The 26,571-nt window shown below is 39.6% G+C and overlaps 3 protein-coding genes and 1 non-coding gene across 5 annotated transcripts; 2 read left to right on the top strand and 2 right to left on the bottom strand.

Moving 5' to 3' along the window:
- The first annotated feature begins 3,756 nt into the window (after positions 1–3,756).
- SLC25A3 (solute carrier family 25 member 3) lies at positions 3,757–12,639 on the top strand. Of its 2 annotated transcripts, none has more exons than XM_085223646.1 (8): positions 3,757–3,915; positions 4,048–4,201; positions 7,186–7,307; positions 10,124–10,303; positions 10,419–10,600; positions 11,340–11,512; positions 12,073–12,183; positions 12,306–12,639. In XM_085223646.1, exons 2-8 carry the CDS (start codon positions 4,054–4,056, stop codon positions 12,464–12,466), a joined length of 1,077 nt encoding a protein of 358 aa, XP_085079772.1. In that variant the 5' UTR covers positions 3,757–3,915; positions 4,048–4,053; the 3' UTR covers positions 12,467–12,639. The 2 variants fall into 2 exon arrangements, with proteins under 2 accessions (XP_085079772.1, XP_085079767.1); XM_085223641.1 differs by lacking the exon at positions 7,186–7,307 and adding an exon at positions 7,464–7,585.
- Positions 10,791–11,031, top strand: LOC116216252 (small nucleolar RNA SNORA53). The gene has a single exon (XR_004158705.1). It is a non-coding gene; the product is annotated as a small nucleolar RNA SNORA53 (small nucleolar RNA).
- A 4,832-nt stretch (positions 12,640–17,471) lies between the features above and the next one.
- On the bottom strand, positions 17,472–20,125 carry LOC146545281 (inhibitor of nuclear factor kappa-B kinase-interacting protein-like). Its single transcript, XM_085223655.1, has 2 exons — positions 18,613–20,125; positions 17,472–18,527 (listed from the first exon to the last, which is right to left on the bottom strand). Exon 2 carries the CDS (start codon positions 18,504–18,506, stop codon positions 17,772–17,774), a length of 735 nt encoding a protein of 244 aa, XP_085079781.1. The 5' UTR covers positions 18,507–18,527; positions 18,613–20,125; the 3' UTR covers positions 17,472–17,771.
- Positions 20,126–20,271: 146 nt separating this feature from the next.
- LOC100549343 (inhibitor of nuclear factor kappa-B kinase-interacting protein) lies at positions 20,272–26,571 on the bottom strand. The gene is made up of 4 exons (XM_010709394.4): positions 26,248–26,571; positions 25,922–26,137; positions 22,805–22,922; positions 20,272–21,455 (listed from the first exon to the last, which is right to left on the bottom strand). Exons 2-4 carry the CDS (start codon positions 26,101–26,103, stop codon positions 20,625–20,627), a joined length of 1,131 nt encoding a protein of 376 aa, XP_010707696.2. The 5' UTR covers positions 26,104–26,137; positions 26,248–26,571; the 3' UTR covers positions 20,272–20,624.

A 26,571-nucleotide genomic window follows, 5' to 3' on the forward strand; every position in this document is an offset into this window, starting at 1 on the left:
CCTGTGCATCAGTCGTCGTGTTTTGTGCTGCTGTGTTATCTCATCTTTATGAAAGTGGATTGTTCTGGTAGTAAAACTAGAGCTGTTCTTATCAACAGGTGGTAAGGGAGAATAGTCATAATACTTGCACTAAATATTTTGCACCATTATTCTTTAGCATATGTTATCATTTTAATTTGAACAGAGGAAGTTATTTTTCAGTACTCGAGGAATTTCCTTTTCGCTTTTCATCCTACTATGAATTACATGTTAATGTGAAATCTATCTTTTCTAGCTATATGAAATACTTTCAACCACTTTCAGGGATAATGTTGTTGTTTTTAAATGACAATAAAACCCAACAACCTGCAATGCAATTAAATGCCATCATATTTTTTTTTTTTCATTTATATGCTACTTGAGGGATTCTTCAAAAGATACCTCTCAACTTCAGTGTTACTTCATGGAAGGTAAAGATTTCTCCACATAAGTCCTGACTCTGCATGCAGTTCATTTGTTGTTGGGAGACAATGTATCTTACAGAAAAAAAAATGTTGTCTGTCTACTTGGTGCATTTAATGTTCTGAGAGTTTTACCAACACTTCTAGAGTCAGTCAAATAATTGCATGGGTAACACATGTAGTAATACACATGTAGTAGCTGAATGGTTGAATGTGCTTAAAGCATCCAGAATACCACTGTCTAAATTACACTGAAGTATGCTCTATTCTTTATGTGAAAGTGATGAAGCACTGAAGTTGTTTGAAATTAACAAAATTCCTTTTTTTTTTTTTTTTTTAAGGCAAAATTGGGTTAAACTTTCAGCACCAATAACAAAATGGAGCAGTTTTGTGGACGGGTACTTAAACTTTTTCTTAATTTTTTTCCCCATTAAACTGTGTGCTGCTCTGTTAACATGCACTGAGTCTCAGGTGTCTGCTCTCAAGCTGTGAAGCACTAGGTGAAATTGCCAGCATTGGAACTTAATTTTATGGCATCTGACCTATTGAAAGGCGGGGGGAGTTTACTTTAGAGATCTTCCTTGAGTGTTTCCTGTCTAAATTAAAACTGTGTGTGTTTTGAAACCTAGATTATGCTTAAGTAGGAAATGGTATGAAGGAATGTACTTTTTTTTTTTTCTCCCTCCAGTATATATGTACTGTAGAACAGAATTGTGTGTGTTTTGTTGTGGCACAACCTACAAAAGTTTCCATGGTAACAACAGTCCTCAGTTCGTGCAACTAACTTCTCAGATGATTCTATGGATGAGGATGTCTTTAGAAAAATAAAGTTAATTGATTTGTTCAGATTTAGAACAGAGGAGTCCAAAAATAATGCCTTTTATAATGGAGCTCTATAGGAAGGCATTTCAGCAGAAAAGACGCGTATGCTGCAAATGAAGGTTGGAAAATTGTGTGGTGTACATTGTGTTTTTTTTTTTTCCTGCTTGCTTCACCTGACTGTAATAGATAAAGGGTAGGTTGTGATGTTTGATTTTAAAAGCTTGTGTTTATGAACTTGTTTCAGCATAGTTTTAGTTATCATTAGAGATTTGACCTTATGGGCTTCACCAAAATGTTAAGTCTGTGGGAAGCCCTTGTAAGAAAGGAGCTAAAGGGGGAGGGAAAAAAAAAGTGAGTGTTAATAACAGAAGTACGGCTGGGAAAGCTTTGCAGTTGCCAAACTGGTGTACTCCTACCTACCCAAAATTTGAGAAGATACAGATTTAAAGAGAGGGATTTAATTTACAATGGCTTGTTTTTGCTGTGAATTTGAAAGAGGCAGACACCAAAGTGTAGTCTTGAAAGACTATTTCCTATTGCTGCCTTCATTGTGTGCCAGAAATCAGATTAACTTGATCAAATTGCAGGCTTTTGCTATTCTATTCTTTCAGGTTTAGGAAAAGTTGAAGGGATTTTCTGCATAAAATGGAAGGCGTTCAGCGGAAACGTGTTATTCCTGTACTTTCTCTAGGATGTTAGGCTCTTCTGAGGCACCATCTGGAGTACTGCATCCAGGCCTGGGTCTTCCAGTATAGGAAGGACGTGGAGCTCTTGGAGTGAGTCCAGAAGAGAGCCACTAAGGTGATCAGAGAGCTGGAGAATCTCTCCTATGAAGAAAGGTTGAGGGAACTGGGGTTGTTTAGCTTGGAGAAGAGAAGGCTCCAGGGAGACCTCATTGTGGCCTTCCAGTACTTGAAAGGAATGTATAAGCAGGAGGGGAAATGGCTGTTTACAAGGATGGATAGCAATAGGACAAAGGGGGAACAGTTTTTTAAACTGAGACGGGTGGTTTAGGTTAGGTATTAGGAGGAAGTTTTTCACACAGGGTGGTGACACTGGAACAGGTTGCCCAAGGAGGTTGTGGATGCCCCATCCCTGTGGCTCTGGGCAGCCTGGTCTGGTGGTTGGTGACCCTGCACATAGCAGGGGTGTTGAAACTAGGTGATCATTGAGGTCCTTTTCAACTCAGGCCATTCTATAATTCTTTGCCTTGTAACTGTATTTGTGCAGAGGTTAGAAGTTAATTGTCAGCTAAAACCACATAACAGGTCATTATACAGACTAATTTCAAGTATTAGTACTGGTTATAAACATAGATTGATACTGCATATAAATGTAGTCACATGTTCATCATTTGTAATTGGAAGGAACAGCTTTTCTATACTCTAAAATAGAGCAGTTTGCAAAAATTGCAATCCTTTATATGTGATTTTAAGGTAACAGCTGAAGTCTCTGTCATGTTCAGAAGTTGTTAGATAAATAAAAATGAGTGTCAGTGTTTGGCTTCCAGATAAAATACAGCTATTGGCAATTGTTTAGATGTGAGTGGAAGTAATAGCAAAACTAACAATTCTGGTCTGCATTGTTGGCAGCGCTGATTTAGAGAACTACTTCAGCTCGTTGTAAAATGAAACTTTAAAGTATGTTGGTTTCAGCTGAAGACTAGGTTACTCAAGAGGAACTTAGCTGACTTAGAGTTCTGTGGCAGTGGTGCCAGGCATGTAATTCTTGCTTGTGTCTGACAGTGTCTGGATAACACTAATGTGAAATAGGAGTTATGTGCCACGTCTAGTGCAGCTAGTGCTCCAAGGAAGCATCTTTCAGTTGACTAAAGATATATTTCTCCTGCATTGCTGTACAGGTATGCTGTTAGTTGTGCGACTGCTCTGAGCCCTTTACTAACAGATAGGACATTCAGTGCATCCCTTCTGCTTTGCTGTCTGGTATATATTTGTTACTAAGGAGGCACAAAGCTGTGCTGGGAGCACCTGCGGAATGGAGCCTCTTGGCAAAGAGCAAGTAGCGATGCTAGTTATCAAGAGACGGAACTCAGAGCAGCACTAACTTCAAACCCTGCCTGAAAACAGCACATGATTAAGAGCAGCAATGGCGCTTGGCCTGGAACAAGTAGTGCCCAGCCCCGACCAGTCCCAGCCTGCAGGCTGCGGTCACACAGGTAATGCTACTGTCGCCTGTCACGGCGGAGCTGGGAGTGCCTTGCGGTTGCCATCGCTTGGGGCTGCGTACAGGCAAGCGGAGGAGCCCGCAGCCGGCGAGCGTGAAGCGCGCGGAGGAACTTCTCCAAGGCCGTGGGCGCACACGCAAGCCCACGACCCTTTTCTCGCCTGTATTTTTTTTTCCAAGTGAGATGTACGCATCCTCGCGGCGTTACGTAGGAGGCGGGAAACCCCGCCCTCCCCTCAGCGACAGCCGCTCCCTCCCCCACCGCGAGGAGGAAGGGCGTTGGCGTGGACCGCGCATGCGCGGCGGCACCGGCTCGCGGGGCGCCTCCGCCAATCGCCTCGCGGCTTCTTGGCCAGCGGCTCCACCCCTTGCGTCGGCGAAGGACAAAGTCACCGCGCCGGGCCTCCGGTCAGCCTCTGCGCACAGCTGCGGCCGGAGCAGCGCTGCGCGCTCGCCGCCATCTTAGGAGGTGAGTCGGGGCGCCCGGCCGGCGGGGCCCGCTGCACGCCTCGGGAGCCGAGCGGGCGCCGGGTACGGGGCCGCCGGGCCGTGCCTGCTGCTAGGCCTCGCCGTCCCATTGCGTTCTTCTCGCCCGCCTCAGGTCGCCATGTTCTCGTCCATCGCGCCGCTCGCGCGGCTCAACCCCTTCTACGCGCCGCACTTCCAGCTGTGCCAGGATGGGCTGAGGAGGCGTGCGGAACCGGCCGAGGCGCCCACCACGCGGCGGAGCCTGGCGGCCGCGTCCGCTACCGAAGGTGAGAGCGGGAGGGAAGGTCGCGGCCGGGCCCGCGCCTCTCTGCCGTAGCGGGCCCGAGCCCGTCGGGGCGGGGAGCGGTCGGCGGCCGCTTGGAGGACGAGGAAGGGCACGGGGGGGAGGTGCTGGCGGCCCCTTCCGCTCCCCGGCGTGGCGCGCCGAACAGCATCGCGCTTCCAGTGCCGCCGGCGAAGGACGCGAGAAGGTCCCGGATCGGAGCGGCGGCGGAGGCCCCGCTGGTGGCTGCCCTGGGGCTGCCGGATCGCTGCTTCTGGTCCCGCTGGGCTTGTAGGCTCGTGCTTCTGCCTGCGGGGAAGAGCGGCGTACAAGTCTGCGAACGTGGATGGGTCTAAAAGATCCTGTTTGCGTGTGTGTGTATGTGTTTTATTCGTGTCTCGGCATCCACACACGTTATAGGAGCAGCCGTTCTGTGTTATATTTGCTTTTTTCTCCTTAGTAGTTCAGTAGATAGAGGGCATGCACGAGGTGGCTGTGAAAAGACACAGTGATGCTCCTTAGATTTAAGTCTAAGCCCTTCCTGCGTGTTACCTGATCGCTGCTGTGACTTCAAAAGGTCAGACCTTCCTGTAGTGGAAGTAGATGTGAAAACTCACATTCCTATAAGCTGTCTATAGGAAAATGCCTGCCTGCTTTTATTAAAAACTCCATACTATAAAATCTTGACAAGATTTTTCTTCTAAAGCCCTGTAATTACTGAAGTCTGTTAGTGCTGTTGTATAAATGTCCATGTAACATTTGAAAAAGACAGAACTGAGTGTTGGATTTCATTGAATTTAAAAGAACAAACCTTGGCTTTCAGTAGTAGTAGCATTGCTCCTAGCTAAATAAAGCCCTAACTCACCATTCAGCTAAATATATCCTGTATGTGCACTTATTTCTTAAAAGTATTATGTTAAATCTTCATCCATTTTGTAGGCAGATGAAGATATATATGTTTCTTTGTCTGTCCTGCTATTTTATTAATTGGTACTTTTGATCTTTGTGTTGGGAGAGTAACAGAAGATATCTGAGCTTATGCAAGGTCACACAAAGTCATCAGTAGAACCCACAGGACCTTTCAAGTTCAGCTCAGGGCATCAGCCATAACACAGCTCTTGGAATTTGTCCTTGTTAATGGTTCAGATCGAAAGTAAAGACAACAGTTATATTACAGTTAGGATTATTTCACTTAACAGAGTAGGCGTGTTTTTGTGCTGTGTATTTATATTTGAGTAGCTTTAGTGTGTTTGTTGTAAGTCAGCATCTAGGTATGTTAGGATGTCTTTGCTGTAATTTCCTCTACTGCCATTTTAGCTCGTTCTATTCCCAGGTAACAGCTTTTAAGGAAACGTGGTTAGACTTCTGAAATAGAAAATAAGGTATCTACTATGAGTGTCTTTTCTTTTCCTAATACTGCTCTGCTGCTGCAAACATAGGTACATGTAAAGAGTGTAAGCCAACCTGACAGTGGCTTGGTTTTCTGTGCTTTTGAATATCCAGTTGACCAATCAGTCTGAGTATCGTTGCAATAAATGAGATACTTAAAGTTCTAATTAACTGTGTTCTCTACAGTGCTCTGCCTTACTGAGGAGTGCAACTTTTTAACAGTAAATTAATGTGGAAAAGGGGATGTGAAAGGCCAGTTCAGGTATCTTGTCAGTGTGGGAAGTACTGTCATGCTGAAGGTGGAAGACGTGGTTAGACAGAACCGCCCAGTAATTCAGACCTGGAGTCTTCTCTGATTACACCTGCATAAAAAACCTCATTTGTGTGTATTTAACCAATCATTCTGATGAGTTTTAAACAGAATATTTCTGCAGTCTGGAAAGCAGACAGCTTAACCATGCTATTTAGAAGTATGTGCAAGTCCTGGACTAACATATTTTCGGCCTTGGGTACTATCTCAATTTAAAAAAAAATCTCTTACGTCATACATTATTCTGACTGTTAATTGATTCCTGTCTTTAAATTTAAGCTTAATGTTGCATCTGTGATTTGAAATGTAATGTTATTTCAGAATAAAGAGGAAATGAATTTTTATTTTCTTAATAGCTAATTTTGAAGAGTAAGTTGAGAAGTAAATGAGATGAAAATTCTGGAGTGTTTTGGGGAAGCTCATTTACAATAGAAAAGTTGCAAGTTGGATAAACCTGTTAGTGTTAGTGGGTGATTAGCTGATGGTGCTGCGCATAATTGGGGACTTCTGTTCATGTTCATAAAGAAATTTATTTAAAACAGGATGATTTCATACAGAGTACTTTATGGAGCAGTTCTAGTTAAATACCCATTGATGACGTATGGTCAAAAAGTTTCTTTGATTAACCTTTTCTATTAACATTAAATGTGATTATTAAATCTAATGAAATTTGGAAATTTCATTTAACAGAAGCTGTTCAAATCTCAATTTCTGCATTTGAAAGAAAAATTCATCTACGTGAAGGATCTGAAAAATACCTGAAAAAAATATTGTATAAAGGAAAAAAAAAAAAATAATCCAGTCTTTGACAGATCTGTGTGGTCTCCCCAATCAGTATGAGAGATTTTTAAGCCATAATATTTCATTCCTTTAGGTAGTAGGGGCTTAAAGAGAAGAAGCTTTGTCTCTAGAATAATGAGTGCTTCTTTTGCTTATTTCCTTGATACAAGAAGATGCTTGACGTTGCAACTTTGAGTCATAATTTGTACAGGTAGTTATGGAATTATTTCAACACAAATATGCTGTGAGCTATAACATTTTTTATTACTTTCTATATTTTCAAAGAAGAAATTCATGTTGAATGGCCTAGAATCCAATCTTGACAGTCCAGAAGGTGTTAAGTTAAACCTAGGAGATTATTTCTGATACAACTCTGTAGTTAAATAGTATAGCGTGAAAGATTATTTGAATTTAATAATTTTGAGAAGATAGCACTGGATCAATTTTGTTTCTTTTCTGATCTTCATTACCATGTCTGGTTGAAATGTAATATTTTTTTTCCTAATTAGAATACAGCTGTGCATATGGCTCAGGCAGATTCTTTATGCTCTGTGGTTTCGGTGGGATTATTAGCTGTGGAACAACGCATACAGCACTGGTTCCTCTAGACCTGGTTAAATGCAGAATGCAGGTTTGTTCTGCATGCTGTGAAGTTGATAAAGTGTGTTTAGTGTGAGATAATTAATCTACTAATGAAATGAAAGCTTAAACCATCTCTTGGACATCATTGCCCAACAATGCATGAAGTTTATGTAAAAGCATGGTGTGTCTTTATTTTTTGCTGCAGAATACAGTTGTGAATATGGCTCGCTCAAGTTTTATGCTCTCTGTGGCGTTGGTGGGGTCCTAAGTTGTGGCCTGACACACACTGCTGTCGTACCTCTGGATTTAGTGAAATGTCGTATGCAGGTTTGTATTAACTCAGACATTTCTTAAACTTTCTCTGTACGTAGCCAGCATATGGAGAGTTCACAGTACCTTTTCTGGATGCCACACAGCAAATAAATTGAACGCTGATTGTCAAGCTTAATGCTGTGAGGTTAACAAAATACCACATTCAAGGGAAGCAGTCATTTAGGCTAACCTGGGTAAGTTAACTATGTTTAAGATAAGTTTAGCGAACTCTGTTTCCAAAACGACACCCACCACAAAGTTATTCTGTGCTGATTGGTGGGCTGCTCTGCACAGTTCATGTATTTTGAAAGAAAGAATTTGTATCATTAGTGTTTTGAAGACTTAATTATGCTTTTAGCCTGAAGTGTTGTGCATGTATAATTTGAGCCATTAACCTTTTGGATATCGCTGCATGAGTTACAGCTTGGATAGTTTCTAAGGATGACATTTTCAGTATAAAAGGTAGAACTTTAAATTGTAAGGGTGTCAATGCTTGTGTCTTGTTTCCTTGTAGTGATAGGAATGGTTTCTCACTGAACTGAAAGAAGTAAAACCTCATTGCGCTTAATTTATGATACCAACTCCAACATTAAAATAATCTGGTAAACAGCTGTGGGTAAAAACAGTAATGGGTTTATTCAGGCAAATCTCTGCATCAAGAACGTAGCAAATTAAAGCACACTTATAAATCCCTGGAAATGTACTGAAGTTATTAACGCTTCAGTATTGTATAGACTGACACCAATTCTAAAAGTGGCAATTTTGTAATGGTAGAACTCCTGGAATGAGGAGGAAACTTTAATTAATCAGAACTGCTAATCACAGTAGGAGGACTGCCTGTGCTGTTCTTTAAAACTGTACTTCTAGAAGGCCTTTAGCATTATTTACAAGGAAAGGGATTTTTGTGTGCTCGAGAACATCTTAAATTCTGGTCTCAAATTAGTGATTTTGTAATGCAGTGGGCAGACCCCTGGTGCATCAGATGCAGGCAATGCGATGCCTTTTACAAAATTTGCCTTGAGGCTCAGCCTCAATCTCTATTTCGGCCAGTAGGGGAAAAGTTGCATACATGTGTTATTTCTGAAAGTGTAGCTTAAGTGAACTCTCCTGTTCAGTCATTGTGTGTCATCAAAAGCCAAGATACGTAGTTTGACTTAGGCAAAGATGAGCTTCTCGGGAAGGAGGAGATTGATCACGAGTAGAGAGGATGTAGCATCTCAAACAGTTCTTAATCTGATTGCAAGTTGGGTTAATGGACAGAGGCCTGAGAGTCATACAGTGCTGCATGTACCACTGGGAGCAAGGCCTCATAATTCCTAGGCTTCATTGGTTTTGTAGGTATGTTTTACTTGGGCTTCTAGTCCTGGGCATCCTTTGAGATGAAGTTGGTTACGTTTCCTCTTCTCAAGAGAAGATTCCATTTGGCTTCCAGTGTAACCTTGTAAAATCTGTCAGCATTTATCTTTTTACAGGACCTGTAAGAGAGCATGTTATTAATCCTCCCTAGATTCTCCAGGAAGAAAACTGTTTCCTGCCCTCACATGTACTTTTAAGAAGAGGTAGTCTCCTATGTAGGTGATAATTAGACATGATTCTGACATGAACATAGTCTAGTTTTACCGTACCCAGTTAAATATTGAATGCTCTGAAATTGACATGTTTAGGTAAATTAGTTCTCAGTCAGTAGATAGGCTGCAAGTTAAAGAATTAGTTGCTGCAGTTTCACACACATGTCCTTTGACTGTCTTCTAAAAGGATATCTTCCTTTTCATCTTCCTGGGGAAATGCTGGATGAAAACAAGTATGAAAGGCAAGTGGACATGACTTAAAATTTGTCAGAATGACATGCTTCAGAGTTTCTGTTAAATGAATTGTTTGCTTTCATGTGAAACAAATAGTCTGGTTGGCCTTTATTCTAAGATCTGATACTCAGAGTACCAGATGACTTCCAGAGGTCTTTTCCAGCATCCACAAAGGTTTTTTTGTGTGCAGAAAATATTTTGAATGTAGCCCTTACTGCAAAATCGAAGTACAAGTGCAGAAGTTCTTTACTCTTTGAACTACCTATCTTAGTCTAATTGTTTTGAGGGATCAAACTAATAGTGGACAAATAACCTTCTCTGTTTAAGAATCAGGGGAATCTTCAGGCTTTGTATTTGGTGTAGGTGATACATGTAGAGCTGATAAGATTGGTGATAAAAGGTATCAAGATTTTAAAGAATCTGATCTAAACAAAATTATGCAAAAATTGTACTATCAGTGTTAGTGAGTCTCTCCTTTGTACAAAGTCCTGCTTGTCATGTGGAGAATAAATATGAAGCAAAATTGAGGCTGCTTGTTTCCTGAGTGTTGAAGAACATACTGACTATTTAAAGTTAGGATTTGAGACCAGCAAGTAACCATTGCAGTTACATTAGTGTAACCTTGTGGTGATGATGTTGTCCAGGGGAATCCAGCTGTGTGAGGAATTCAAGAATTTTCTATTTCAAATGGAGATGTGAGAAGAGAAACAGTATGTAAAATGTCAAGCAGTTCACTGTCTGTTCTGTTTAGGTTGATCCACAAAAATACAAGAGCATCTTCAATGGATTTTCAGTGACAATCAAAGAAGATGGATTTCGTGGCTTGGCTAAGGGATGGGCTCCAACTTTTATTGGATACTCCATGCAGGGGCTTTGTAAATTTGGTTTCTATGAAGTTTTCAAAATCCTGTATGGCAACATGCTGGGAGAGGTAAGTGTTAAGTGCTTTATGTGAAGCTGTGCATCAGCAACGTAACAGTACTACTAGCAGAGACGAAGCAGGAAAAGTACAATTCATTAATGAAAATGTGTTTAATTCACTTCAGGAAAATGCCTATTTGTGGCGTACTTCATTATATTTAGCTGCATCTGCCAGTGCAGAGTTTTTTGCTGACATTGCTCTGGCTCCAATGGAAGCTGCTAAAGTTCGCATTCAGACACAGCCCGGATACGCCAACACTCTGCGGCAAGCTGTACCTAAAATGTTTGGAGAAGAAGGCATTTGGGCGTAAGTTTTTAGTGTTTCCTTATTTTTTTTATTTTGACTTGAATTATCATTTTTTTTAAATATTTTTCCTAATGAAGAATCGTTGCTAAAATTAGTAGTAGCTTTAGCTTACAATACTTGTTGGTCTTTATAGTTCAGGATAACAACGCAGTTAACATCAGGGAAGGTGCGCTGAGCTGGCTGTTAGTTCCACATGCTCCTTAGATCCATCTTTGTGAGTATCTTTGTGCTGAGTTCTGCTGGATAACTTCAGTTTCTAGCAGTTCCAGTCAAAGTTGCTCAGCAACTTTTTTGGTTGTACAGTCAAAGATGCTTGAGTCATTGGCATGTGAGAGAAATATAACTGCATGTTAGCTTTCTGTTCTGATAAAAGTGACTGTAAATACACGAGTCATTTACCACTATCAGGACATGGCTGGTATGCAGACATTGAACCTTGCTGCACTTGTAGTAGTTGTACTTAATTATTGCAGTGCATTGTGATCTGAAATGTGACAACAAAAACAGCTGTGCAGAGTAGGAATCAGTTAAACTCCTATTTTGCTGTTTGCAGATAGTACACAGAAATGAATAAAAGTATGTTCCTGTTCCATAGGTATTGTGACAATTTGACCTTACAGCGTCAATCTGTTAGGAATTGTTTTGCTGATAGCAGCAGTAAGATAATGATTTTGTTTTTCCAGATTAGAAATACTTCTTCAATACAACAGATAATCAAACAGTTTCTCTTCTTGTTAAGTTTCTACAAAGGTGTTGCTCCGCTATGGATGAGACAGATTCCATACACAATGATGAAATTTGCCTGCTTTGAACGTACTGTTGAAGCTCTCTACAAGTATGTTGTTCCCAAGCCACGAAGTGAATGTACAAAAGGAGAACAGCTGATAGTCACATTTATTGCAGGCTATATTGGTAAGAAAACTTTAAATCCTGCACTTGAAAGCTGCACGTTTTTTTCTGTATCGAATAAATGTAACCGGAGTGAGGGAATTTGCATGTAACTTCAGCAAGTGCAGGTGAAAAGCCTGGATTCAATCTCTGATTGGAATGAATGAGCCTGTAGTAGGACAGTACTCTTAATTATTCCTTTGTCTGCTATGTCAGTGTCTTAGTTTAGAAACAACAGCTGGTTCAAACAAGAAAACCTGCATCTTTGCGAGGCTACAAAAGAAACAGGAATGTTGAAAGAATGGTAGAGAAATCTGAGTGGAAGGGTGATTGTACATTTCCAAAGATTCAAAATGAGTTTTCTTTTGTCAGAAGGGGTAGGAGTATTTAGCTAGTTGAGGTGTTTCCTAATAGTCATATACCCCTAATAAGAACAGACCTCTTCAATATCAGGAGACTTGATGTATCTCCTGTGCAGTTTATTAGTGATTCAGAGAAGGTGTTAATTCAGTTGGCTATATTTAGTATGCGCAGTAGTGATGCAGTTAAAACATCACAGAAGTAATGTCAAATTATTCTTTCAGCTGGTGTGTTCTGTGCAATCGTTTCTCATCCTGCTGACTCCGTGGTATCTGTGTTGAACAAGGAAAAAGGCAGTTCTGCTTCACAGGTTCTTAAGAGGCTTGGATTCAGAGGTAAATACATACTTTCATGCATTTATGCATTTTGGATTTAGTGTCTGTGGTCTTTTGTGATCTGGAGGGGATTTCTTCTTTCCTGGTTTCTTCTGCTCATGGCTTATATTTTTGCTCTGCAGGTGTCTGGAAAGGTCTGTTTGCTCGTATCATCATGATTGGTACCTTGACTGCGCTACAGTGGTTCATCTACGATTCTGTGAAGGTTTATTTCAGACTTCCTCGTCCACCTCCACCTGAAATGCCAGAATCTCTGAAGAAGAAGCTTGGTTTAACTCAGTAGACACCTCATGGACTGACTTCGCTGGCTGTCCAGTGATGAGTTTCATGAAACTTTTATATATTTGACTATGTGGAAAACAAACCCTATATGGTGTTATTATTGGCTGTACCCTCATCCCACATAATGGTTTAAATTCTACCACTGTCATTGCCTGAAATAAATGAGAAACAGAGTGCTTAGTGTCTGTTTACTACTGCATATATAAGCTTCATTTCACAGCAGCAAATGCCTCAGATACTTCCCAAAATGAAAAATAAAAGATAGGCTTTTCTACACTTCAAGAATTAGAATTGTGAAACAACAGCAACAAAATAGGCTTTCATTGTTCCCGAGGGAGGGCCAAGGAACCCCATGCAGTATTGCAGAAACTAACTGCAGTTGTATGCTTTTTTTCCAGTCCTGTTTCACCTGTCTATATAAGCTGTTTCTATAAAATGGATCAACTGCAGTGATTGAAATAAAAATGCAGTCTGATAGGACATCCATGCAGTTATAGCATCTGCGTTCTCCATAGTGTTGAGGGAGAAACTTACACTACTCAGAACTGCCTGCATTGGAGTGGTCACTGCAATACAAATTATGCTTACTTGACTAATTTCTGCTTCTCTTGGCTTTGAACTGCACCAAAGATGTTTTAGCTGTACTGTGGAATTAAATTGCAGCAACTACTTTAACAAGAGCAAAGCTGATGTAATAAAGTTTCTCAGAAATATCCAACCACTAAAAGATAATTAAAAATGGCTTGTCTCTTCTTGGAGGGATTGAACATGCCAACTTTTTCTTAACTTTGGTATTTGTATAGTTTGATTTACGCTCCTGTTCCCCCTGCCTTTTTTTTTTTTTTCACTTAATTATGTTAATACTGAGTTTTGGTTGAACCATACATTTCTGGATGCCTGATTTTGAACCTTAACGATTTGAGGAAATCTAAGCTTGTAGGCATGCAAGGAGAGAATCCTGAAAATGTTTTACTAAGGCAATGAATTTTATTTGTTTCCAGTATTTAATGTAAAAGATGAGCATGCTGCCTTTTGAATTTCAGCTGTTCAAGAGGCAACAGTCGAATCACACTAAGTAAAATTCAGAAAGTGCCTAATAGTGTATAATGGGTTCATCACCTCCAGCATTACTTTGTTCATTTAGTAGAGCTGGAGCTTTTTGCAGAACTTCCATATGTTGCCTTTCAGCATTCAAGCTGTTGGAGTAGCATAAATAGATTGACCACGTCATCCTATTGAGGTCTAATATTCCTGCTACCATTTTACATAGCATTGAGATCCCTGCCACTTGGAAAAAAGCCCTCTGACTTTCCAAGATTTCGGGATGGTTATGCTAAACAAGTAAGCTAACCTTTATTTCGATTTGCTATCTTTCTAAATGTGGAGTAAAATCTAAAACAGTTTCCCTTTTGCAATGACACTAAACATACGTTCTTAGAGTGGTTGGTAGCTAACAGCATTATATTGCAAAGCCCAATTCCCTAAGTCTAAATAAAACACTTGTGGAGTATCTTGGGTTGAATTTCAGTGATAAAAGTACATGTATCTTGTTGCCTCTGTTGCTAGTAGGAAGCTTTGAAGCTATTTAACAAAACATTATGTGCTTCTAAGAGTTAGTTTGGAGGAGAGCACTAGCTACAAACTTGGTCTTACATCAAGACCACTGATGTTAAGTAATTTTAGAAATTGCCTTTTGTATGTGGTTCAACTTAACTGGTAAAAAAAAAAAAGTATCTCTTGTGCATTGAATAGCATAGTTTGCTTAAAGGCATGTATTAACCCACTGAACTTTACTAAAAAACAGCAACTTCTTTCTAATCCTGGGAAAGTGAACCACTTCTATGAACTTTTAAGGCTGGCAGAAGAGTAAGACAGAACTTGCCTTACATAGCAGGGTAATCTGACTGTCAAGTAAACCAATGTTAAGCTACATTTCGCAAGACTTTCCTCTGGTTTCATGGGTGGAGCAAAATGGTGTTTTTTCTCTAGAAAGACCTGGGCTACCTTTGTGCAGCTGTAAGCACATGCAGTAATAAAATAATGTTATTTTTGCTCTAAGGTGAACCTGAAGCTGTCCTTTTAAAGATGGCCTTTATCAAGGTCAATCTAAGATAAGACTACTAAGAACAGTTAGATCTCCTTTTCTTTTGTAACTGAGAAAGGCAAAATAGACCTAGTTCTACTTTCACTATTCTGTTCCAGTGGAAAACTTGAGAGGGAGCCGCTGACTCTGGCAGCTGCAGCTGCTAAGTGTTGATTTTTAGCCATAGGCTTGTTTGGATGCTCAAGATGCTTTAATGTAGAAAATGCAATCGCACAAAAGATTATCCACTGAAATTTTAACTGCTTCAGTGGGAAAGTCGTGGTATTAAAATATATTTGAAAGTCAAACTTTGTCATTAATAAATGTGCTTTATAGCATTATGTGTAGTATGTTTTCTCAAAGTAGAGAAGATGGGTGGGAGAGCCAAGGTACTTCAGATGGGCTTGGTTGTTTTTACAAAGAAAGTCCTGTATTGGAAAGGAGCACTCCTCTGGAACCACTGAGATAACTTCAGAACAATCATTAAACCCAAGAGTGCTTCATAAAACATGGGTCATATATATGCTGCTTCTGTATATTTTTTTATGAAGGAGAAAACATACTCTCTTAATATTTATGGAGCTGAGATCTGCTTTCTGGTTTAAAACGTACTGCCTATATAAATTTGGAATAAGAACTTTCACGCCCTGTGCTTGTATTAGATTGTACTACAGATCAAATTTGCTGATGTTGCTAATACGTGCTGAAATGCTTGTAACATATCATTTTAAACTGGGCTATAATAATACAAATAGATGTAATTCATTTACATTTCTACATGGAAATGTAGTTCACAGTGAAAACAATAAATCCTGTTTTTTATAGTGAATGTGAGTACCTTTTGGACAGATGAGTTCAATAGCTATATAGCCTTGTTACAGGATACAGTTTCTGTAACTTGAGTGATGTGGGAAAAGAATCACTAGCAGACTTCTGGCTGACATGGTGTTCTGGTGTCTAAGAACAGACTTCAATACGTTGGCTGTGCTCCTGTAATGTTTCAGTATTTGTCACTGAACACTGCTGATGTTTTTATTCATTGTAAGTTGCTGGCTAGAATACTATTCTTGAGTTACATACTTGAGTGATAAGCTAAAAGCAAAGATGTCCTGAATATCATTATAGGTTAGACTGTATGGAATGATTCTTTGCAAGTAGCAAAGCTGTAATTTTCATTGCTATCTGAATCTCTCCATCACATAATGAAATCGTAGAGGGTATTGCTGACCATCTAATAATGAACTAAATAAGAATTGTGTCTTTCCTGATCTGATACACTCCCCTCTGCTGAGAGCACTAAAGCAAAAAAGCAAGGTTAGTAGACTGATCTAAATTTATGAAAATTACTTCAATGTGCCTTAACTTTTCCAATACTGAATGAGTTTTGTCTCTGTCCTTAGACCAAACTGAGGACTATGAATGTGGTGAAGGGTCTGGAGGGGAAGATGTATATGAGGAGCAGCTGAGGTCACTTGGTTTGTTCAGCCCAGAGAAGAGGAGGCTGAGGGAGGGCCTCATGGTGGCCTACAGTTCCTCTCAAGAGGTGTGGAGGGATGGGTGCTGAACTCTTCTCTGGTGTTGAACAGTGCTCTCAGAAATACAGTTTTAGTTTTAGGTAGTCTTGTCTGGGGCCAGAATTTGGACCTGATGATCCTTGTGGACCCCTCCAGCTCAGGATATTTTGTTATTCTGTGATTCTTATTTTTCAGGTACAATGCAAAACCTGCACTTTAACATTGCTGATCATTCTGGATGTTCTTTTATTTTCCTGTCTCTTCAAACACTTTCTTGTTATTTTCCCGAGTTTGCTGAAGAGTTGTGTGAAAGAACAAAGGTTCCTTGGTTGGCACATATGGATGCTTTTTAGGAAAACTTGTCTTTTAACAGTTTTATTCTTGTGGTTTGTCAGATGAACTGGAAGGGAGTAAAAGAAACTTGGAGCTAGGAATTAATCCATACCAGGGAGGAAAAAAAAAAAAGAAAAACATTCAAGGTTCACTAAAGGCAATACAGTAAGCAAGGCAGAGAAGATTGGGAACATAAAGAAGTGCAAAAATCATGGAATGCTGAATGATGATGGGAAGAGTGAGAGAAAAGAATGATATTGTATCTTCCATCAACTCAAGAGCCAACCAGCTGCAGTGTTTTCAGATATGACCATCTGAACAATTGATGAGTTATAAAGACCACCCTACTAGGTTATATCTCTTGACATAACTTCACTTTTTTCTCAATTGCTACATCTTTCTTAATTTTTTTTAATAGCAATTTCTATTCCTAATTAGTGCACTTTCTTCTCTTTTCTCTGCTAAACGGTCTCACAATATCACGTTACTTCAGTCACTTACTACACTTTAAAAAGTCTCAGATACCTTAAGCTCTTGTTCTTCACCACAGAAATACTGTCAGGGGCTCGTGTCAGTCTCACTCTTCGGCTTCTCTTTGCTAATCTTGCCAATTGCTGTAGTATTTTACAGGCTAAGCAATGATAAATAACGCTGTTAGGATTCCTGTATGGATACGGTGACACTGGGAGAAGGCCATCAATAAGATTAGTAGATCTTTCAAAGCACCACCTCCATACAGTACTGTGTTTTAAAGACCTAATAATGCTGCACAATTATGTGATTGCAATCATAGGGTCTCACAGAAAATAAATACTGATTTATAGGAAAAACTTTTTGCTGGGCATCAACTGTATTTCCGGCTGTTGTTTGGTTTCCTGCATTTACTTCTCTAAATATGTGATTATTTAAAAATTTAAAATAGGAAACTGCTGTGGTTAACAAAAAAAAAAAAAAAAAGGTTAATGTATTGACACAAGCACTCAATTGCTAATGCAGTTTGATTAGCTTTCGTTTATCTGTAGACCACAATTTTATTCCTTCTTTTGAAGCAGGAAAGGGAAAGCTGAAGATCGATATTTTATGATTCAATACTGTTTTATTGTACAAAATAAGCAATTTATTAAATATAGCACCTGTCACCCTTTGGAAAGACACAAATATGCACAGAAACAAGTTTTTTGTTCAAATTATAGCTTGTTTTCCCTCAAATTCAATATGATTTTTTTCTTCTCTCTTAAAAGAAAGAAGACAAGTTTCAAAGTTCCAGTGTGCTTCTAAACGAAGCCTTTAAACGTTGTCTTTCTTCTTAGCACTAGTCATGATGGAGTAACACTCCTCAAACATTGCTATTCTGTAGGCAGTGTCTTTTCTAGTGATCAATTAATATCTGAGATCTTGGCTATTTCCTCTTTCATACCTTTGATCTCAGTCTGAACTCTTGTTAGATTGGTCAGCTTCTCATTCAGTATAGCAATTTCTTTCTCCCGTCGTAACACATCCTCAACTAATCTTCCTATTCTCAGTGTTAGATCACTTATTAATGGCTCCAAGGTGGCAAAATCCTTTTTAAGATTGTACATCTTGGGTTTTAAATCATTTGCAAAAGTAACGGTCTTCAGAACTTTTGCTCTGTCTGCTTCGAGATTCAAAAGTCTATCTGAATGTTTGTTAAAGTCACTCCTTAACTCAGACAAAGCTGTCTTAATTTGCTCAATTTTTCTTGCATTACTGGACGCCAAGTTTTGTAGTTCTGTACTTCGGTCGATGCTACTGGTAATCAGATCACTTATGCCTTCTATCGTCTTCTTTTCACCTTTTTCTACCTTATCTTCCAGTGCTTGCAAAGACTCCGTCAGTGCGGCCATCTCCGAGACCAGGCCTGAAATACGTCTTATGTCAGTTTTTACTGCCACAATCTTCAAAGTTACATTTTTGGCCACAGAATCTGCATTCTCTTCAACACTTGCAACTGCGTGAAGAAGGGTTGTCAGATTCTTCTGCAGTTCTTCATTCTTTTTAACTACACCACTCAACCATGTTGTCATTGTATAAATGTCTTCCTGTAGACCTTTAATGTGAGAAGGTACCTGAAGATGTTCCATCTGCTCCATTAAGTTCAACGTCTTTTCACACTAGAGAGATACAAATAAAAACATATGACAAAATTTCTAACTTAACAACAATCATCAAGATTAAAGCTATACTCTAATTAAATACCTTAGTATTATGATGTTGAAATGGAGAGCAAACCCTGTCTTTAGGAAGTAAGACATTCGCTGCAAGGCAGTTGACATTTTCCTTTCAGCACATGTAATAAATTCAAATGTTACTACTACTTCAGTTGTAACAAACACGACAGGAAAGTGCTGTATCATTTTCTAGAATGACCTCTGAAAAAGAAATCATCAAATAAAATTTTCTTGATTTCCAGAAACTTTCATAACAAGCCTGTCATCTGTGTGATCTAAAAAGTGAAGTGTATGAGCGGTGCATACTTTTACGTTCTTTTACTCTAAAGTCATAGGCCATAATTAACGGATGTGTTTTTATATGGGGGATGCAATATGTATTTTGAACAAGGTGTGCACAGGAGAAAAAGCAAAATGAATTGGACCCTTTTGTTTAAATAGCCACCAACATGCTTCATGTGGAAAACATTGCTTTAACAGCCTGCCTTCATGAAAGCTTTGTTACTGAGGGAAAATGTGCTACTATTGGATTTTTGGCTGAATTTGCTAGTTCATATGTTGGTTTTTTTTTTGTTTGTTTGTTTGAGAAGGGAGGAGCAGGTGGGGCCTTCCAACACACATTGCAGAAATAGTTTGGTTTTCAGAAACGGTAACATCTATGCACCTGAAGGCTGGAACCTTGATGCAGGCATAACTACTGTATTACTCTTCTACTTCATAACTAGCTTTTTTGTTGTTGTTGTTAATCGGTAAAAAAAAACTTGGAAAACTCAGAGTATTAAACTATTAGACCTTTTAACTACAAGGCCCTATCTGGTTGGTTTTTTTGTTTTTTTTCTTTTCTTTTTTTTTACCATTTTTATGAGAATTCATTACAATTTGGAAATACTAAGGTTAGACTGCTAATTCAGTAAGCAACTGTGTTTTTGACTTTCCTTACTGGCTCTAATCCTAACTTCAGTACAATGAAACATCCACTTGGCTGCTAAAAGCTACTAGTACGGCAACTTGGCATGTAGGGAGCATTGGAATTGAGACGTATACTGAATTAAGATTAGTCACAATACTGATTTTTAAAACAAACAAACAATTCCAACATGTTGTTATTCCTCCATTAGAACAGCATTAGACAACATAAAAACTGGGTACTGTTTGCTAGCAAGGTTTTTATTGAGATTGTTTCCTATAACTGATACTGACGCAGCACAGTGGTGGTGTTGCTGAGCAAGCCCCCACACAACACAGTAGAAAAATAAGTTTAATTATGTCTATTCTTTATTTGTTATCCTTTAATTAAATTAATCCAGTTTTTAGGACAGAATTCCTCATGACCACAAAACTGCTTACTTAAAAACAAAATATTAGAATTTATATTGTGAAGAGCTGTACCGTGTTTCATAGTTAATGATGTCTGATGATAAGGAGTTCTTGTTCTATCTCAGGTATATTCAGCTTTCAGTAGAGTTTGGGTTGATTAAATATATTCAACTAGGGAGCACCACTGGTAGTTTAACCGCTCTTCTCTAAGCATAGATGAACTAGACCACACAGTAGAACATGCTTGTGAAACAACAATATTATTAAAAAATTCAGTGTGGAATAGTACTTTTAATGGAACAGTGGACGTACATTCTCGTTTTGGAAGATCAAATTATTTTGAATTGGATTATTCACCAGGACAGAGCAATACACTGCAACATATTTTTATTGAATATGATTGTAAACAGATACAATCCACACATAAATAATAAATACATGAACCTGAAATATCCTAACATTGAGAAATGGAGGTTTAAGAGTGTCTTGAACACGCAGTATTAACTGCTCTCTCTAGAGAAATCAATTTTTCATTGCGTTACAAAGTCAACAGAGTATGATAACAAAAAGTAACAATATGGAAACCAAAGCAATGAAAAATAAATACAAATTTTAACCTGACGTCTCTGTCTCCCTCCCAACTCCCAGCTCGCATGTTGAAGTCACATAACTTTTAATCAATTAAAGTGCTTTTTTTTATCAGCGTAAACCTTAAGTCCAAATTCACTTATCCCCATCTTGGTCACTTTCTAACTTACAGCCTTCTAAAGTTATTCCTTCAGCACTTGAAGATACTTCCATGTCACGTACTACTTCTTCTATAACTGCTGTTTTATTCTGCAGTTTTGATATGCTGTCATTGTACTGTGCACCTTCAAGAACATTCTGCATCACCACTGTATCAGACACAGTTTTCAACATACTACTTTCCACAGTATGCAGCTGCGTTGCCAAGTTCTCAATCTTCTTCTCCATACTTAGCAATTCACTTGATAATCTAAGGATAGAATGAATAGCATTTTCAATTTTTGGCAAATGGGTCTTGCACTCCTCAATTTTAGGTTCATAGGCTGCAAGTTTCTGATTCAGGTCTGTGTTCTTGGCTAACAGACTGCTCTGCTCTTTTTCTAGTTTTTCTATTGCCATTGCATGCGAGTCCAACTTTTGTTCAACTCTAGCAAATTCATCATCTTCTTGCCTTTTTACTGTTTTAATATTTCTGGCTGTACCATCTTCCAAGTCTTTTAGTCTTTCTGAAAGGGACTTAATTCTTTGGTCAACTTTATTTATCTGGGAAGTAACTTCTGTGTGTATGAACTTTGCTTCAGATTTTATGCCACTAGTGTTCGTGTTCATTTCATCCATGCTTCTTCTCCAGGAATTCGTAATATTTTGGAACTTCTCATTAATGCCCTGCATCTTTATAAACAGAGTCTGTTCATTGCTCTCAATCTCTCTTACGGTGTTACGAAGGGAAGATACTTCCTGCTCAAACTCAGTCATCACAGAGATGGATGAGGCAGATTCTTGTAGGATATTGTCAGAAGACTCAAGCTGTATTTATAACACAAAACAGTGTCCAGGTCTATTTAATGACAGCAAGACTAGAAAATCACTTGCACTTGTTTAACAGAGAATGAAGTTCCTTAGAAACAACTTTATTTGCTACAAAGTTTCTATATTAAGATTTGTTTTAACATTTGTTTGTTAAAATATGAATCTGGCATTAAAGAGCCACGTAAAAAGGTATGTTTGCTGTTGATTTTCCATAGAATGTGGTTGTTTTTTTGATTTTTTTTTTGTGGGGTGGGGGAGGGGGATGTTAAATATATCATGCTGCAAAATGCTGCATGGGATTTAGATAATCTGAAGTGCTGCAAATAAATGTGAAATTACATCATACATAGATGACAACATTATGAGATCAGTGCTAAATCCATATCACTTGCATAAGCCATGCTGCTCTCCCATCACTATCTGTGCAATAATTCTGCAGTCAGCCTAAGTTTCTACTTCATATTGCCACATATAGGAAAATAAAATAGCAATAAAAAAAATTTAAAAAATCACTCTCACTTCAGTATGTCTTTCATATTACTAGAACCGGTCTAACACAAAAATGCCTGTAACTTTTATTTAGATATACGTATATGTCAATTATATACAGAACAGTATCGAGACGTGCATAAATGTAAGTTATTTTAAAAGCTTTGTGTCAAAAAACCCCACTGAGATACAACTGCTATATTCACATCCTTGGACAACAGTACAGACTGACATATGCAGCTGCATTTATTAAGACAAAAATCTGATTCCTACGGTGTCTTCTTTTTTTAATTAATAAAGTCAAATTTAGGTCAAAGTCCAACTTAAATTTCATTGTTTCGGATGGAGTCAACACAAGTTTTGTCTCTGCTTTTGTCATGGATATGATTTCCTCATTAATGCTATTTTCCTCCTTAATGCTTTTCAATAATGCTCATACTCCAATATGTACACATGATCAGTAAACAAGTGTTTAAGTAACTAATGCAAAGCAAAACAGTCCTAAACTTTCTTCATTGATTGGTCCATTGAAAGTCTAATACATACGGCTTCATAACATTCTTTACCTTCAAAGCACTTTTGTAAGGTAGATATTTCTATTTACCTTCATCTTAAAGACAAAGAACAGACTAAGAGTGACTTAAACAAGCTTCAGTGGAAATTAACAACTGACTTCTTGTGCTATCATCACAAATTTTGCCACAAAATATTCACTGAAGGCCAATTCACAGGAAAGTAGAACACATTAGAAAAAATGTATCTAAAAGAAGAGTCACTCAAATTCAACTAAAGGTCAATAAAATAAAGCAATGGAAAATGTTCACCAGAAATAATCCAATTAAGATGTTAACAATTACCTTTTCAGAAATCAAGCTAACTTTATTTTCCATGTCCAGGAATCTTTCAGCTTCTTGCTGCAAGAAATTGTACCTTTTTTCCATATCAGCAAATCGACTTGACTGCTGAAACAGTAACCTGCAAATTGCAAATAAATTAACAGTAAATATAACAATATAATTAGCATACATTAAGTGTTCCAGGATCTGATTCACAGGAATCTGCTAATGAAGGGAATTGTGCTCATACACACATACAATTTGCTAGTGAATTTGATCTGTCTTCATACTGGAGTTGATGCCTTCCAATAGACGTGTAAAAATAAGGAAACGTTTGTAGATACACTTTTCTTTTACATAGCATACCATCTAACAAAGAAAAACATCTATTAATACAGATAAGTCATTTCATAGAATAATAGAATCTTGTGAGTTTGAAGGCACTTTTAAAGGCCATCTATACCAACTTCTCTGCAACAAACAGACATCTACAGCTGATCAGGGTGCTCAGAGCTGCTCCAGCCTGACCTTGAATGTCACCATGACAAGACACACACCACCTTTCTGGGAAGTCTGTTCCAGTGCCTTACAACCTTTACGGTAAAAAAACAAAAAAAACCCTCCGTATGTCCAATCTAAATCTCCCCTCTTTTAGTTTGAAATAATTTCCCCTTGTCCTATCACAACAGACATTGCTAAAAAGTCTGTCCCCTTCTTTCTTACAGTCCCCCTTTAGATACAGAAAGGCTGCTTTCAGTTCTCCCCATAGAGCCTTTTCTCTAGGCTGAAAGAGCCTCAGTTCTCTCAGCCTGTCCTCAAAGAGAGGTATTCCTTCTCTGGGATAATTTTGGTGGCCCTCCTCTGGGCACACTCCAACAGGTCCACATCTCTCCTGTACTGAGGACTTCAAATCCGGATGCAGGATTCCAGATGAGGTCTCACCAGTGCAGAGCAGAGGGGTAGGATCACCTCCCTCACTCTGCTGGCCCCACATCCTTGGATGCAGCCCAGGGTCCGGTTGGTTTTCTGGGCTGCAAGAGCATACTGCTGGTTCATGTCCAGCTGTAACCCACCAGTACCCCCAAGTCCCTTCTGACAGGGTTGTGCTCCATTCTTACCTTGCCCAGCCTGTACTGATAGCAGAGTTTGCCTTGACCCAGATACAAGGCTCTTCACTTGGATCTGTCAAACCTCATAAGGTCCACTTGGTCCCACCTCTCAAGCCTGTTTAGGTCTCTCTGAATGGCATCCCATCCCTCAGGTGTGTCAATTGCACCACACAGCATGGTGTCATCTGCAAGCTGCTGAGGGTACACTCAACCCCACTGTCAATCCCACTGATGATGCTAAAGAGCATTGGTCGCACTACTGACATTGAGCCACTGACCACCACTCTTTGGGTACATTCTCACAACCAGCTCCTCACTTATCAAAAAAGTCTACCCATCAAATCCATATTTTTTCAATTTGGAGAGAAGGATGTTATGGGAGACTGTGTCAAAGGCCTTACTGAAGTCCAGATGGATTACATCAATGGCTCGTCCCTTGTCCATTGATGCAGTTACATCATCATTAAAAGCGACAAGGTTGGTCAGGGAGGACTTGCTCTTGGTGAAGCTGTGCTGGTCCTCCTGTATCACCTCCCTGTCTTCCATGAGCCTTAGCATAGCCTCCAGGAGGTTCTGCTTTATGACCTTCCCCAGCACTGAGGTGAGGCTGACAGGTTGGTAGTTCCCTGGCCCATCCTTTTTACCCTTCTTAAAAACGGATGTGATGTTGCCTTTTTTCCAGTCACCAGGGACTTTACTTGACTGCCATGACTTTTCAAATATCAAGGGTGACTTGGCAACTATATCCACCCATTCCCTCAGGATGCATCTCATTGGGCCGCACAGATTTATGGGTGTTCGGGTTCTTCAGGCAGCCACGAACATTATCTTTGCTTACAGGGGGAGGAGCCATGCTCCCCCAGTTCCCACCTTCCAAACCAGCCACTCAAGGCATATTTGTAGAGCAGTCACTAGCAAAGACTGAGGCAAAAAATTGCTGAACACCTCAGCCTTCTCCTTGTCTGCTGTTACTATCCTGCCTATGTTGTTCACTGGGGAAAGTACACCCCACTGGTCTTTCCTTTTCCAGTTGATATACCTACAGCACCCCTTTTTATCCTTCCTTGCATCCCTTGCCAGGTCCAGTTCCAGTTGGACCTTGAACTTTCCTGAATCCATCCCTACACAGCCTAGAAGCATCCCTATACTCCTTCCAGATTGCTGGTTCCTGCTTCCACTGCCTGTGCATTTCATTCTTGCTCTCCATTTTGACCAGCAGGTACTGTTTTCCCTCTCAGGTTAGGTAATATATTTCACTGATAAAGTATACTTTAGCTGGTAGAACCAAAACACAGAACATTAATTTGGACTTTCTTGCGGAGCACCTCAAAATCATGCATGGAAACCTTCACAATTAGAAAGGCTGATTAAGCTAAAGCTGTTTAATGCTAAAAGAACATTAAAATCGTTTATGGACATGGTTTAGTGGGCATGGTGGTGATGGATTGACAGTTGGACTAGATAATCTTAGTGTTTTTTTACAACCTTTATGCTTCTATGAACATGTAACCAGCAAAGATGATATGGTAAAGCCTGTTTCTGAACAGACAGTAGGGATCTCAGTCCTGTACTTTATGTGCATACTAGTGAACCTGAGAGCAGAATGGAAGGAAAGCTATGAGTAAAACGCTGTTATTTTGCTGGATAATCCCTCAGTAAGGCTTATGGTGGATGAGGGGGTCCTCTCACTACTAGAGCCATTTCATCTAGAAGAACAGAACTTATTTAAAATACTCGCACTTTCATGAATTGCTGTTCTCTATGATTCTATGATATTTGTTAGAATATTGCACAGCAATTAGATGCTTCAAAGAGAACAATAGTCTGCATGGATTAAGGTAAGCAGTGAATGCTAGAAGTGAGAGATGCAGAATGACAGCAGAATAAAACGGATCAGTGACACCTCTGCCTATTGCTTTATGTGTACTGTTTATGTAAGTCACACATTTATTAAAGATTTAGATAATGAAACCTGACTGAGCATAAGATAAGAACAAGTTCTGCCAGATTTCTGTGCAGGGCTACCTACCAGGCCAGCACCAGGCAGGCAGAGAGAGAAATCACACACAAGGCCATCCGTGAGTCCATCCCAGCAGAGTTCTGGCTGTGGCTCACCACCTTCCCACGGCTGCTGTGCTTTTCGAGCTTCTGGGAAACTTCGTTACTCTTGGATGAAGGAAGATCTTTTTTCCTCTGCTTAACTTCAGACATTTTGTGTTTTTTTTTAAAGAGCGGGAGCAAACAGCTACCAAACAAAACAAAACAGCAGTTAGTTACACAAATACGAAAGAAACAAGACTTTCGGTGCTTAACATGCTGCCTACATGAGCACTGCATGTATGGAAGCTCACTTACAGAAAACTCGGTGAAAGGTTGTTTTTTTTTTTCTTTTTTTTTTTTTTCTTCTCAGTGCGCTGCAGAGCGCGGCTCTGACGTTTGCTGAACAAACTCCACGCACTCCTCAAACTTCTGCCCGCGCCGCCTCGCCTAACTACCGAACTATCAGCCACGCTAAAGGCATACACGTATGGATAAAGGCAGCTGTTTCCTCACTTCTAGAAGCAAGTCCGCCCTGCATCTATCTTCCACCACGTTTCCCCCGGCTGCTGCCCGTCCCCGTCCCCGCCCGCCTCAGCTCGCCACGTCAGGCGCGTGCCGGCAGCCCAAGCACTGCGCAGG

The sequence above is a fragment of the Meleagris gallopavo genome, chromosome 1 (genome assembly GCF_905368555.1).
Source record: "Meleagris gallopavo chromosome 1, MGAL_WU_HG_1.1, whole genome shotgun sequence".
NCBI lineage: Eukaryota > Metazoa > Chordata > Aves > Galliformes > Phasianidae > Meleagris > Meleagris gallopavo.